The sequence below is a fragment of the Odontesthes bonariensis genome, chromosome 4, assembly GCF_027942865.1.
Source record: "Odontesthes bonariensis isolate fOdoBon6 chromosome 4, fOdoBon6.hap1, whole genome shotgun sequence".
NCBI classification, from domain to species: Eukaryota; Metazoa; Chordata; class Actinopteri; order Atheriniformes; family Atherinopsidae; genus Odontesthes; species Odontesthes bonariensis.
Genome location: NC_134509.1, coordinates 12,849,368 through 12,864,225, shown reverse-complemented (window position 1 = coordinate 12,864,225; position 14,858 = coordinate 12,849,368). Strand labels below are relative to the sequence as shown.

Genomic DNA, 14,858 nt, shown 5'->3' with positions numbered 1-14,858 from the left:
GGAAGTTGTCTTGTCAATGGCCTGGCCATATATCTCACTTTATTTTTACACCAAAGTGAATGAGTATTTTTTGACCACATTATGTTGCACTTTAAATAAGTTATTTAAGTCTTAGATAGATTAATTAAATCAATCGACTGAGGCAAAATGTCAGATGTAGTTGGAAGCCACACATCTGCTACTACTATTATGTCTGTTCATAAAAACAGATACAGTGTTCCCTTTTCAAAAGGGCGTATTTCCCCCTGAAGTGCTGGTTATCATTCCTCCCATTGTATTTCCAAACCAGTGTATGTCACCAGTTTGAATTTTATTTGACTAAATGGACAAATGTAGCTGATGAAAGAGCAGCAACACAAAACTGTATTGATATGTATGCATATATGTACATACATATATAAGTATATATATGTACATATACATGCACGCACACACACACGTATATATATATATATATATATATATACATATAAAAATAATGTGTGCGTATATATCGACACGTGGACAAATATTTTGTGCATGTCTTGCATCTTCCTGCTTTACAGGTTGATCAGCCTTCCTCCAAAGAAATTTGTTCAAAACCCTCTGGGAAACTTATTTGGTTAATGACTGGAGACCACAGACATGACTATTTGTGATTGCAGAGATTTCTCCCTGCCACCCCCTGACAATGCTCTAATGTAACTTGGCACACAACTCCCCTGTGTTTCCTGCTCGACAACAACCACAGCCCGTGCCTCCTCGAGCCCTTCTTTCACAAATTTCCTGTGTTTTGCTCCTCTGAAACCGTGCCATGGGGTTGTCAAGACGCTGAAGTTGCTGATAAAGACCTGGGGTCCCCCTTGGTTATGTGACTGCCTTGTCCACTTCACTGAGTACAGGTAAAATGAAAACACAATTATGCACAAACACACTTTCGAAATGTATTATATCTATTTAAAAGATCAGACTGGATTGGTGGGGAGGGAAGCTTTGTATAACAGACAGTTTTTGTCTTGAGAAACTGAGCAAAGATGGCACATTCAGGGATCAAACCCACAGAATCCCCAACTAACTATGATAGACTCTGCCACTATAGATGGTGATATGCCACCTTTTAGCTTGTATCTGGCTTCATCTGCTTTATCTTCGATGTCACATCAATCAATCAATCAATCAATCAATCAATCAATCAATCTTTATTTATATAGCGCATTTCATACCACAGGCAACTCAATGTGCTTTACATAAAGACATACAGAAATACAGAAAAAAATACAACACAGAAATACAGGTAAATAAAACATCAATCAGGTAATTTTAGCTAACAGTAAGATTGGTATAACTATAACAGAGCAAAAGTAAATTTAGCTAATAGTAGGATTGGTAAAAAGCCGTTCAATGGTCCATTAATTAAAGGGGACTTGGGTAAAAAACTTTCATCTGAGAGGAAATATTAAGGTTTATACAGTGATAATAGGTCTTAATAAACCATTTGAATATGACCAAGTTTTCATTAATAAGATAAACCATTTGAATATAACTAAGTTTTCCTCTAAGTGAAGCATTATAACAGGTAATTTGAGTAAACTAACAAAAGCTAACAAACATGGATAAACTTTCCTCTAAGAGGAAGCATTTAAAAAATATAGCTAATAACAGAATGGTTGATATAATGAATGATAACAGATCTTCAATATATGAATATGACTAAGTTTTCCTCCTAGTGAAGCATTAATAAGATCAGAAACATGGATAAGCTTTTCTCTTAGAGGGAGTATTTAAAAAGCCGTTCAATGATCCATAAATTAAATTACATACCAAAACAACAGACAAACAATTAGTTTTGCAGCTTTATATCAAGGGGTGTGTTGGACATCTTGGCAGGTCTGTACAGTTCATGTACTGTGTGTACATTTTTACAAGCGAGGCGCACACTAGTCCCTGGAGGTTTTTCTGTGGTCCTAATGGCTTCGTCTGTTACTTTCAGTTAAGCCCGTGACAGGAACTATGGAGAATATTGCTGAGTATCTTGGCCAGTTTAATACTCATCGAACTTATACATGCAGGAGAAATTCAATGTCCAGCCGTATCATCTGAACGTGTCAAACTAAAATTTGGTTCGCAGTTTCATTTTCAATAGGATTTCAGTCAGATTAACATGTTTGCATGTATTTAAAAAGTTTGGTTTTAGTGACGTTCACATTTTTTTTGTAAAGTTGTGGTGTTGCAGGTATATATATTTCACTCCTACCTTAGTCTGATATGGTATGACTGCTGCTATAAGAGGAGTGAACCTTTGACATCATTACACGCACGTTATCAAAATCCCTTGTGAATTGTTTGAAGACAAGCTTATCTTTATGTACTCAGAGTACCAAGCTGTTTACAAGGGTGTCTTTGTTGAGCACCCTTTTATATTTTTCAAGGAATCCAAATAATGACACAACCAAACAAGACCGTCCTCCACCCGAGAACAGAACATCCCCATGGAGCGTTTGTTTATGCAGGTTAAAACAAACTCTCGTGATTGTAAGAGCAGCTGCATTGGAAATGTAAAACGCGTGTCCATGAAGGTCACACTGCAAAAAGAATTTTAGGCCCAACCCTGATTGTTTTCTAACCTTAACCAAGTGATATTTAGCGTAAACCTACGGAGCCCCTAAAGGGACATGGAGGGATGTTTTTTTGCAAGATCTCGCAAAAGTTTTTTTCCCACGTCAGTGAACCGGAAGTAAAACAGACACAGCGATGGAGGAGCCTACCCATCATCCGTGGGAGAAGTTAATTGATTTCTATTTTAGTATTGGCCTAACATATAAAGACATCAAATCCGTTCTTGCACGTAGACATGGCTTTGACATAAGTGAGAGACATCTGAAAAGAATACTCAGGGCGAGGGGGCTTTCTCGTCGTAATGGGTACTGTGATCATGCGGTCCTGGTTGAATTCATCAGCAACGAACTACAGTACTCTGGCCAGCTTCACGGGTACCGGTGGATGTACCGGAAGTATTACTTCCGGTTCACTGACATGGGAAAAAAACTTTTGCGAGATCCCGCAATACTTTTGCGAGATCTCGCAAAAAAAAAGAAATCCCCCCATATCCCTTTAGGGGCTCCGTATAAACCCAATCAGCTAGTGACACAATTGTTTTGGTAAAGTGCTGTCATATTAGCAAACTAAAAATAACTCAGAGATTAGAAAACTCTTTCGTCACATGTTGGTCTTGAGCAAACATCACAAACAAATAACTGAAAGCGCTGCACATATCTACACCACCCAACCCAACCCTCACCTTCCTGTCTGCTTATGAGGACCATGTGGCTTCTTAAAAGAAAGAACACTTAAGAATGGCTTCTGCTCTGATATGGGAAGTACTCATATGAGTTGTGAGTTCAAGTTCTGCTGTTTGCAGGAGTAATACTTCAATGGATAATGTTTGTATGTTGTATTTAAGGGTATGGCCAAATGTTGATAAATACAGTCGCATTCTTTTCAGTTCTCTCTGCTAGAACCAGCAATACTGAGTGAGTCATAAAACCAGCAAGCAAATGTCAAACAGTAACTTATTTTCTTCTCTTCCCAAGCACAGATGAAGCAGCATCAAAGAGATGTGAGTCGTAATACATAACCAAGTGGACTTGGTAAAGTAAATCATGCTGAACAATCACATACTATTTACAAAAATGCACAGGAGAAAACAATGTTACCTATTAGCACGGTGCTATGAATTGTTTTGCCCTCAGGGAGTTTGTGGGGTGTCATGTCAGGGTGTGGTTTGGTTTGCTTGACACCTGGAAGAGAGAGGTGAACCCTTTTGAATTTAGAGAGAATTATATTGGGTCCTCAGACAATCCTTAATCTCCTGCTGACACAGCGGACAAAAATAGCTTCAGATCAAGTAAAAAAAAACTAGTTGACAAATCATTTCTTGTTGATCAATCCATCAAACTAATTATTTTTAACAATACTTCACCTTTGTTTGTTCTTATTCATCTCTCCATCCAGATTTTCCAAAGCCATCACAAAGATGTGATAACATATCAGTTAAAGACAATTTAGTCCTTAACAAAAGACTTCCTTTATCAAACTTGTTGAAACATTGCTACAACAGCTCAGTTTGCACCTTTCTATCACCATGAAAAATCATAGTGTTTTGACACCAACTACTGCTGTCTAGCAGGTTCACAACAATTAATCTTTTCTCATCGACACGGTGACATTCGTGAAAAATGAATCGATTCCAAAATCCACTGAATAAGCAGATTGTTATACACAGAAGAATCAAAGCTCTTCGGCGACAATGTCAAAGAAAAGCAAGCCTTAAAGATAAACCAGCTTTTTTTTCTTTTCTTTTTTGTGATAAACCAGCTTTTTATGGCTGCTTTGTGTGTCATTTGTTTGAACAAAGCCCGACATTAAAAGAGGCACATCAAGGTGAATGGGGCGGGTGTTTGTTTATGACACAATGGATGCATATGGACTTTGATCTCATGTCTTATAGAGATTAACACCAAAGGAAAAGAAAAAAGAAATAGTGGGGGCACTAAAGCAAGAGTCGAGGCTCTGTGGAAGCTCCTAAGTGGGATCACAAACTGCAGCTCCACTAACTGTGGAATAGCTTATGGCAGAAGTCTGATACGCATTAGCATTGGGAAGTCATACATATGTCCCGCATCTGCTTTTCTTGGACGACATTCATACAATTTTATGCTGTTCGTTTAACCCTAAAAAAAAGGATATAATTTGCTGTGAAAAAACCACTAGTGACAACAAACGAAAATGATGATTGTTTTTTGTGTTAAATGTTATAATGTTAAAATACAACGAATATGTGATAATGAGAAAGACAAATATCATAGCTAGGTGGCAGTAAAAGAATGACACCGTATATTGTGACACAGTCAGAGGTCGAGGAACTATAAAGTTTCCTTTGAAACTGTGGCTTCCGGTGAAAAAAGAGTTTCTTATCAAAATAAAATCCAACAGTTTAAGGAAGGAAACTAGCAGAGAGTGCTGCACTGGGTCAGGGATCTTGTTCGGGAAGAAAAAGTTTGCTCTCTTGTATGTGGCTCCTGTAGTCACTGACACAATACAACTGCCAAAAGACAAAGATATAGACTTAAATATTGACGTGGTCGCTGGTACCATTTGAAAAGCAAATTTCAGCTGGAGAAAACAAATATGCAGACTTAAGCCTAACTTATTTCCTTAAGTATTACACTTCACAAGCTTACAAGAGTCAATTTTAAAACTTGACACTGCAGATAAATGAGTCTCAAAACCAATTATGTGCTTTTCTTTTTCTTTTTAGGTATTTTCCTAAGTATTTTCCTTGTTTCTTATGTCTATCATCTTATGAAAACAGAGCACAATTCTATAAGTTTAAAGTGAAATCCAGTAAACTGACTTTGAAGCTGTTTTGCCCAAATTTTGAAAATATTAAATAGTATGTAGAAAGATCCTTGTGACACTTTAAAGTGTTTGCCTGAATAATTTCTGTTAAAGAAACTTTGAAAAAAAGGGTCACACACTCTGGCTCCATATGCATATGCATTATAAGTCAATGTTTCAGTATTAGGGCGTTCCTTAAAGGCCGGCGCACACCTTTACGATGTCATCGTTGCATCGTTTGTCGGGTGATCGGCATGACAATTCGGACCGTATTTGACACGCTCGCACGTCCACCGCACACACTTGCGAACCTACGAGTTTTTTGACCGAATGTTATCACATGACCGAAATAGGAAGCCACAAATCACGTGACTTTCAAACTGGAGGCAGCCATGTTTGTGTCGTAGTCGGCCAACGTGACTAAGTGCGCTATTCCCATTGTTTAAATAATCCTGCGCGATGACATCGGAGCAGAGACCGCACACACATACGATTGTATTCGGCACAAGGAAAATCCGTACGGAAATATCAATCATATTTGATTTGTTATGTAGGCCACACCCTGGGCACACATCTGATGGTGATTACGTAATCACTCTTTGACACCAGGGTGAAGAAACTTTTTTTTTTTTTAATCAGTCACAACAATTAATTTCAAGGCAAATGGTGATACATTCATCAAAGATACAAACAGAAATACATATGATACATTTAAAATACACATCCAATAAGCTAAAACTATACACGTGATTAAACATGTTCAAATGGACAGAACAAGTTAAAACATCAGGTCTAAATGAACATCATGAGCAATTTCATCTGAATTCAGATCATAGAGTAAGATATTTCAGGCGACGAATCCATTAGTGTTCCCTCCTGAAAAGTAAAACATCCAGATTCCTTACGTTTAGAGTGAGTTTTACCTTCTCAATCCCAATGTATCTTAAAGAGGAATGATTTCTTTTTTCATGAACCAGTTTGAAACACACTGGTCATTCAACTGTCAGAATTTGGTATTTATTGACACATTTTATAATTTAGGCGGAAGTGGAACTGGAAGGTTGCTGGTTCAATCTTTGGCTTCTCCACTTGTTGAAGTGACTCTGGACAAAATTCTAAACTCCATATTGTCCCAAATGTGTTCCTTCCTCACCCGTAAGTTGCTTTGGATTGAGGTGTCTGCAATGGAATACATAAAAGTAAATATTCTTTGCATTAGCGTTACCCGTTCAAGGGCTGTTTTTAAACTTGAGCCCTGAACCGTCCATTATATTTGGATGTAAAACACTGACATGCCCAAGTAGAAAGATCTTGGAAATTTCTCTTAAATAGTTTTGGTCCATCTGATTTATGTATCTTTAAATTTGTGTCAGACAACTTCTTTATAAGTTGCACATGTATGTCCTGATTTCTGTTGCATTTGCACAATGCTCTCACAACTAACAAAGACAGTTGTGTTGTGAATATTACTCAGTCATCCCACGTGTGCATGTTTTTGGTCACAGCTCATCCATGTGGACGCCTAAAGTTTTAGATGATACTCTTACTTTGAAATCCCTTAAACGGAAGCCCCTGTTCATCCTTTCGGGACGTGGAGGTGAACGGGAAGTAGGAACTAAATGAGTGGATAAAAGTGTGTATAATGAGACCGTTGTTTCTGCGCCCCTGGCTCGGCGGCTTGGTAACAGCTTTCGGCCCCCTTTCCGCTTCTCGTAATAAAGTCGTCTCACGAGCAGCAGCTGTGCCACATCTGCATTATTTGAGAAAAACGATGCACTATCAAACGGAGCAGAGGGGACACCCGCATTCTACCGACTACCGCATATATTTTAGTAAGTTAATTGCCCGCCATGGTGAAAGAACCACATGTATCATTTACTGCATTTCATGACTTAGATGGTGATAACTGGCCAGTGTCTGACAGGTAACCACGAGTCGACTTGCAGGTCAAGATAGAGCCTTAACCTTTGAGTTGCAAGTGCCATGTTCCCAGGGACGTGTTCGTGTTCGTGTTTTTTTTTTGTTTTTTTTTGCCACTGCCAGTCCGGTTAATCAACTTCACCACAGGCAGACCTCAGCTCTAGTGTGAGGCACTATTGGAAGAAAGAGAGAAAGAAGTGTGTGTGCATCCTCCTCACGTGCTGTCGCTTCCTCTTTGGCAGTCACGTGATGTCGCTCAAACCTCTTCCTCTCAAACGGCAGCACGGCGGAGATGCTCATTTTCTGAGTTCAGACTCATTTAGTTGTGATGCCGATGCACGTTCTTGTCTTTCATTGAATTATTTATAGGAAGAACGACAGAGCTGAACGACAACGGATCCCTTTGAATTCATTGCTTTCTTATGGATTGCGTTTCTCTAGTGAGTGTCTGCAATTTAATGAGCCCGCAGTTCGCAGTCGTACATTAATTGCAGTGGCGGATCTAGGATATTTCTGAGTAAGGGGCCATTAAGGGGCCACAGTGTTCATAGAGGGGCCAAGTATTTGTCCAACACCCTTGCACACAATTCCCTGTTTTGGTAAGGTACTGTATATACATTTCACCAGTCGCACCATGTTCAAACACTTAATTAAACACATAATTAAAAAAAAAAAAACTCCTAACCAATTTTACATGCATTTTTACTGTACATGGACAAAATGCTCTCAAACACACACAGCATGTGAGAAAATCCAGCATTTTATTTCATTTTTTAAAACCTTTTTATTTTTTCACAAATACTGTCAGTTCAAAACATCTCTCTCACAAACATACGATACGATAATACTTTATTGTCAGTTTTCACTGAAATTCATTTTGCATCTCTGAGCAAGGCTCGTTTAAGGAAGGACAAGACAAACATGTAACATCACAGGACTATTGCACAATATTGCACATTACATACATACATCCCATACATACAGACATAAATAAAGTGAGGACAATTTTCCATGGGGTGATTGTACTACATACAGCTCTAAGACTGCAGATTCAACAAGAGAATAGATTGATGTATGAAGGAATGTTTAAGTCTGTTGCGGTTGTAGAAGGGAACTCTAAAACGCCTATTTGAAGGTAATAATCTATACTCTTGGTGTAGTATGTGTTTGATGTCAGTGGAGATGCATGTGGCCAGTCTGAGCATACCTTTGTTGTGAGCTTCCTGGAATAAGTGTGCATGCACACAAAGTTGCATGTGGGTGACTACTGTACATTTCACTCCTCTAAAACAGCATTATTCTTCGGTTTTTGTGACGGGAACTGAACCGGACAAAAGACAGATGAGTGACAGGACAGGGGCACGTCAGGGGGCCAAGATTTCAGCTGGGGCCAATGCCCCATGTGGTCCCGCCCTTAGAACCGCCCCTGATTAATTGCATGATGGAGACTTTGTAAACTTCTTATCCTTTCTCAAAAGATGGACATTATCCAGTTGTCATGAAAAATCCCTGTGGGTGAAGACCAAAGAAACCTGTAGAAACCATGTAAATGTCCCTATCAAATCCCCATCCTGTTCCACAGTTCCGCTGCTACGTCAGCATGCAGCATTGGATGCAGCGGGTAGAAAAACAAGAGCATCTCTCGGAGCAGCGTGTTTTCATATGTGCAGTGTAATTGATTTACTTTCTGTAAACGGTGTTCTAGTGATTTCTTCGAGTGATTTATTTGTGTTATTTTGTCAAAAGAAACGCCCGGAGGGAAATACATTTCACCCTTCCATGATATTCCACTCATAGCAGAGTCGGAGCAGGTAAGTCTTTCACGCCAGAGCTCGTAGTTGCTGCTAAAATCTAATATTCAGACCGGGGATTTACAGGGTTTTTGTTTTTTTCTCTCTTCACAGGATAATGACGTACCAGCTAAAAAAACTAAAAGAGACCACGAGGTAATGTGAATTACTGTCAGTTCAAGCATTTGAGTCTTCTCCTCAGCATTTTCTGCATTTGTTTTTCTTGTTTACCGTCAGGTGCTTTATAACATGGTGGTTGAAGTACCTCGGTGGTCAAACGCTAAATTGGAGGTAAGTAGAGAACCAATATATTCATCTACATGCACATCTAGATGATCAAATAAAGACTTGACCTTCTACTGTGGTTTTGACTTTGTCTGCTTAATATGTTAATATTTATCTATAAATAGTGCAGATATGCACTCACCTGAGTGTCAGCTTCAATATGACATCATGCTTTTTTATTTCCGAACATGTTTGAAGTGCGTGTTCGGTTTATAGACCTTTAAAGGGACACTATGTAATAAATTAAGTCATTTATTAGCTCAAATCAACATATTCATTCATAAATTATTCCTCATTGGTGTAAAATTATCTCTGTCAAAAATCTCAATTTTCCTCCTGAGTGAAGAATAACTTGTCTGTATCTATATAGAGCGGGCAAGCTCTATGGAGGCAGCCATGTCCTTCCGGTCTATGAAAAACGACGAAGTGCTGAGAGGGACATAAAGCACTTCGCGTTTTCCCCAACGCCAGGCCTGCAAGCGGAAATGACGTCATTTTGATGTCATGTCCGCCGAATGGCTTATTACTGGCGCTAATGGTAAATAGATTTTATCTCGTAAATTATCCCACTAATAATGCATTGATTGTTACCAAACTTCTGCCGTAGTACACATAGGCTCTTAACACACAAAACGAGGCATTAGAAAGTTTGTAAGTTTACCGGGAGTTTATTTAAAAGAACACTTTCCATATAGCAACTACACACTGCTGCTAACGCTACCGCTGCATCGACGTCACTTCCAGTAACTCCCGGAATATGACTAACATTGTTTGCACACCAAAGGCTATGTCAACTTATGTTATCTGACATGTTATCTGTCATCTGTATTTATAGTGTTGTTGTATGTGTGTTATGTAATCCTTTGTACTGTGTGTCTTGATGTCTTTTTGTTTGTATGGACCTTGAGTCTGAAGCCATAGCTTCTTGAATCTTGACACATACCGCCTGCCGTAGTTCAAGAAGTTGCAACGCACATTTGAAAACGCGAGGCGCTAGAGAGCAAATTCATTCGACTTTGCAAAATAAAATTGCACCACTCGATGGGGGAAGAAATTACATAATGTCCCTTTAATGTTATTTGCTTCTTTTTTTTTTTTTTTTTTTAAACAATAGCCTAAAGTGGAAGTTTTTGAACAATGTTGCCAATAAAGAATAGGAATGCAGTGATCTAGCTTTTGCATACTTATACACATACCTGGAGATGTTCTGAAACCAGCGTTAGATTTGCTCCTTTATTACTTTCTCCAGCAACCAAAGGCTTGATTTTCAGGATAAAAATGTATAAAAGTGCTTTTCTTAGTTATTAAAGGGATAGTTCGCCTCTTTTGACATGAAGCTGTATGACATCCCATACTAGCAATATTATTTATGAACATTTTCTTACCCCCCCGCTGCGTCCTGTGAGCCGAGTTCCAGCCTCGTTTTGGCGTTGATGAAGGTAGTCCGGCTAGTTGGCTGGGGCCACAAAAATAAAGCGTTTTGCTTCTCAAAACACTGTATCTAGCATTTAGGTCAAAATATAGTCAGATGCAGCAGTAGTTGGCAGAATGCAGCAACAAACTGCTCAGGAACTAAAATCTATCTATAAAATGATGAAGCCATTTTGAATAATAAAAACTACAGCAAAGCAACATGAAACCAAACTTAACTCTAGCTGTTTGTGTTGATATTTGACCTTGATATGACATCAACGACTGATTGGTGCATTCCTGCTGCAGGAAATAATCTTGTGTTTTCTCTTTCATGGCCATGCAATCGTAAGCTTCGATCGGCTGAACATAAATGCTGCAAAAATAGATTCACGCGTCTTCATAATCTCTTCGATTCCCAGATTGCAACAAAGGAACCACTGAATCCTGTCAAGCAAGACGTGAAGAAGGGAAAGCTCAGATATGTCGCCAACATTTTCCCCCATAAAGGTTACATTTGGAATTATGGGGCACTCCCACAGGTGAGGAAAACTCACAAGTTGAGAAGTAACGATACGTCCGATCAATGAATGGGTTCGGACGTTAGTTTAATTTTCTGTTTTAGAGGTGGGGTTGTCTTTACCACTAGAATGATCTCTTATTCATGAATGAATGACAACCTCCCTTACTTTGATGTAACGTGATCAGTGATATGAGAAGGCGGAACCACAGCAATAAACAGCGGTTTTGTTTCAGTTTCAGTCTTGCTTTTGGAATTGTTACGACCTCGATGTCCATCATTTTTGTGTTTTATCCGTGACTGAAGGACAACGCTGCAGCTGAAACACTTTTATTCTTATTGTGGCAGATATACACCTACACTGTCACTGATGTAGTGTAATCCCATTTATATTAGATATGTTTTGTTCTTTGATACATCCATTTTCCGCAGATATAGTGACGTACACTGTAGTCCAGTGTCCTTGTTTCTTCGTGTGTTTTTTTTTTTCACTGTGTATTTTGGCAGTTAATTAGTGGTGAAATGTTTGATCCATATTTTTTAACTGTTTCTTGGTGAAGACATGGGAAGACCCTAACCACAAAGACAAAGATACAAGCTGCTGTGGTGATAATGATCCCCTCGATGTTTGTGACATCGGTGCCCAGGTAATACATGCCGGAAATGCGTGCACACATATAATTTGTAATTTGTTTGTTCCTCTTTTATCATACACCTTTTTGGATGTAACTTTTGGGACAAATTTCTGATTGCTTGCTTTTCATTTGTTGACTTGTTCTTCAGGTGTGCTCTCCAGGTCAGGTAATACAAGTAAAAGTGCTCGGCATCTTGGCCATGATCGATGAAGGAGAAATGGACTGGAAGGTCATCGCTATCAATGCTAATGACCCAGATGCTAAGAACCTAAATAGTGGGTGTTTTTAAGCAAATTGAATAAAGAATTTAGATCATGCTTGCCATCTTAACCTTTTTCCCTCTCTGGCCTGAAAACGTCGAGTTTTCATGTCATCTTGGACGTTCACATATTTGTCTGTTTTCAATACACGAGGGTAATGGAACCCAGTGGGATACTCGTGCTAATGGTAGAAATGCAGAGCCATAAAAGATTAGAAGGCAATCCGGTCGTCCCAACTTGTCAGATCTGCCTTTGATCACATACTCCTAAGTGAAAAGTCTTAAGGAGAAGATATGCAGCTCGGGCAGTAACCTCAGAGCTCTGTAGTTAACGCTAATATAGTCTGTGCCCGGTGGAGTTTTTATTGTCAACATGGTTTTGTTTATAGTCAGTGTTTCTCTCCAAACATATTATGTGTATCCTTAAGGCCTCTTTTCCCACCGAAGCTGTTTCCTAGCAAATTAAACTTGCTTCGTAATTTGCAACCGGTTTGTCGGGGTAACGCCACCTCCTATCACCCATTGCAGATGTATTGCCTGCAATATCTTTTATTCCAAAGTTGTGGGGGATCGGTTTTATATCCTTGAATAGCCCTGTAAAGGTTTTATTATTTTTTTGAGTGGGGCAGGAGGAGGGGCAATCGTGACACCAGAACAGTGAATCGAAGCATTGAAACATTATTCTCCGATTATTATTTTTTTAGGTTCTGAGACCCAAACAAAAGCACCCACCACTCACTGAAATATGTAATGTTAACAGATTTCGAATTGCTTTAACATAAGCACAATTTCTTGCCTCAGTCCCCTACGTAGGCTGCTCGGACCAACGCTGCCGCTCCAACACTAAACAGCAAGTAGACAGCATTCACTCTTTCAATAGACTTAATTGCGCAGGTGTAGATTATACTTCCTGACTTGCAGTGTAAAAGTCAGCTTTGCGATGTGTTCAATGGCTATTTTGTTTGTTCAGACACTGGCAATGCAAGGAAAACCAGAGGGGTCTACCACTGCAGCTGGTGTTTCGTGTCTGTTTTGTGTGTAAGAGCCCCTAAACCTTAGTGGAAATGCAGAAGACGCAGGGCTGATAAAATCTTTTAGCCCCCTAAAACACAGTCTACGACTTTTAAGTTGCACATGCTTTTGATCAAAATGCCCCTTCAGTTATTTGCTATAACTATATTTTTTTCCAAAACAGTTTTTCTCATTGCTTAACATACTGAATAAAGATGTGCATTTTAGAATGTTTGTCACGATATATGCAAAGTATAAAGCAGACTCTCTTTTTTTTTTTTTTTTTTTTTTTCCCCCTTAGGTATAGAGGATGTTCGCAAGAGCCGACCGGGCCATTTAGAGGCCACTGTCGACTGGTTCAGGAAATATAAAGTGCCTGATGGAAAACCTGAGAATCAGTTTGGATTCAACGGACAATTCAAAGACAAAGTCAGTATTTGGATGAATAGATACAACATGACAGCAGGTGCACTAGTGTTTGCTGTTGATTAGTTGAGCAGCTTGAAATGGGTTGCTCCTAAAAACAATTAAAGAAAAAAAATATATTTGCCGATAGGACTTTGCGATCGAGGTCATTAAGTCCACCCACGAGCACTGGAAGGCACTTGTGCACAGTCAAACAAATGCTGCAGGAATTGAATGGCAAGTCAAGGAGATGAAAACCTCTGCAGTGTATTACATACATGAAGTGAAATGTGCACCAGTAACTTTGTTCTCTTATTTATTTTTTTTCAGCAAAAACCTCTCTTGCTGCGATAGCCCTTTCAGATTCAGTGATGATGAGGCCAAAGTTGTTGTCCAGTCGGTGAGAGCCTCCAAAGCGTTTAACACGGTCGACAGCAGACACATTAGTAGCACATGAGTCTACGTTAGCTTTAGGTGGCTTTTGGTAAATTGTCACAACTTTTTTTTTTTGGTTCCTCCAGGCCCCTGTTTTTGGTAGCCCTTACTCTGTGTCTCCCGAGGGTAAGTAGATAACGTTTGGTTCATTTGTAGTCAAGTGCTTCAATGCTTACAGTTTAATGTCATTCTGAATCTCTACATCTCGCACAGTGGACAAGTGGCATTTCGTCTGAGGCCCCACAAACTCCTTGGAAATCTGCCAAAACATCTGAATGTTTGATGAAATGGCTTCAATCCTACATCGTACTTTTGTATGCAGTTGGATTCATATTTGATAACACACTGGCTCGGCTGTGTGAACGGCCGTGTACATTTTCTAATTTGATAAAGAGAAAACGAATGCATGTTTCTTTTACATAGTCAGCCAGTACAGATACGCACCATGCTACACTGAGTAAAGAGCCACAAGTGAGATGTTTTTTTTGGTTGTCGTGGTGGACATGGACTCAATTAATTGTTGGTGAAACAGTAATAAATTTGAGTTCATCACAAAAATAATCAGTCTTTCCGTTTAATTTGCACATTATGTTGCACTGCGGTATTTTTGTGGTTGATCTCCGTGTTGGAACATGTGTTGGACTGCAAGTAATGCTCTAATTTGACTATAAGGCTGTCTGTTTGCTCTTTTAGCCACAAACTCTTTGTATGTATCTCGAAAACGTTTTTTTATTTTTTCCACTTTTGGGAAAATAAAATAAAGTGTGTACATTACTCCTGTTTAATTCTATCTGTAATTCTTCATCATATGG

At 39.1% G+C, this 14,858-nt stretch overlaps 1 protein-coding gene across 1 annotated transcript; it reads left to right on the top strand.

The window, feature by feature from the left end:
- Window positions 1-6,957: 6,957 nt before the first annotated feature.
- ppa2 (inorganic pyrophosphatase 2) lies at window positions 6,958-14,820 on the top strand. Its single transcript, XM_075463031.1, has 12 exons — window positions 6,958-7,208; window positions 9,043-9,107; window positions 9,201-9,242; window positions 9,324-9,377; window positions 11,204-11,323; window positions 11,862-11,948; window positions 12,085-12,211; window positions 13,508-13,635; window positions 13,763-13,848; window positions 13,942-14,011; window positions 14,133-14,172; window positions 14,260-14,820. The coding sequence occupies exons 1-12, from the start codon at window positions 7,019-7,021 to the stop codon at window positions 14,280-14,282; spliced, it is 1,032 nt and encodes a 343-aa protein (XP_075319146.1). The 5' UTR covers window positions 6,958-7,018; the 3' UTR covers window positions 14,283-14,820.
- The last annotated feature ends 38 nt before the right edge of the window (window positions 14,821-14,858 follow it).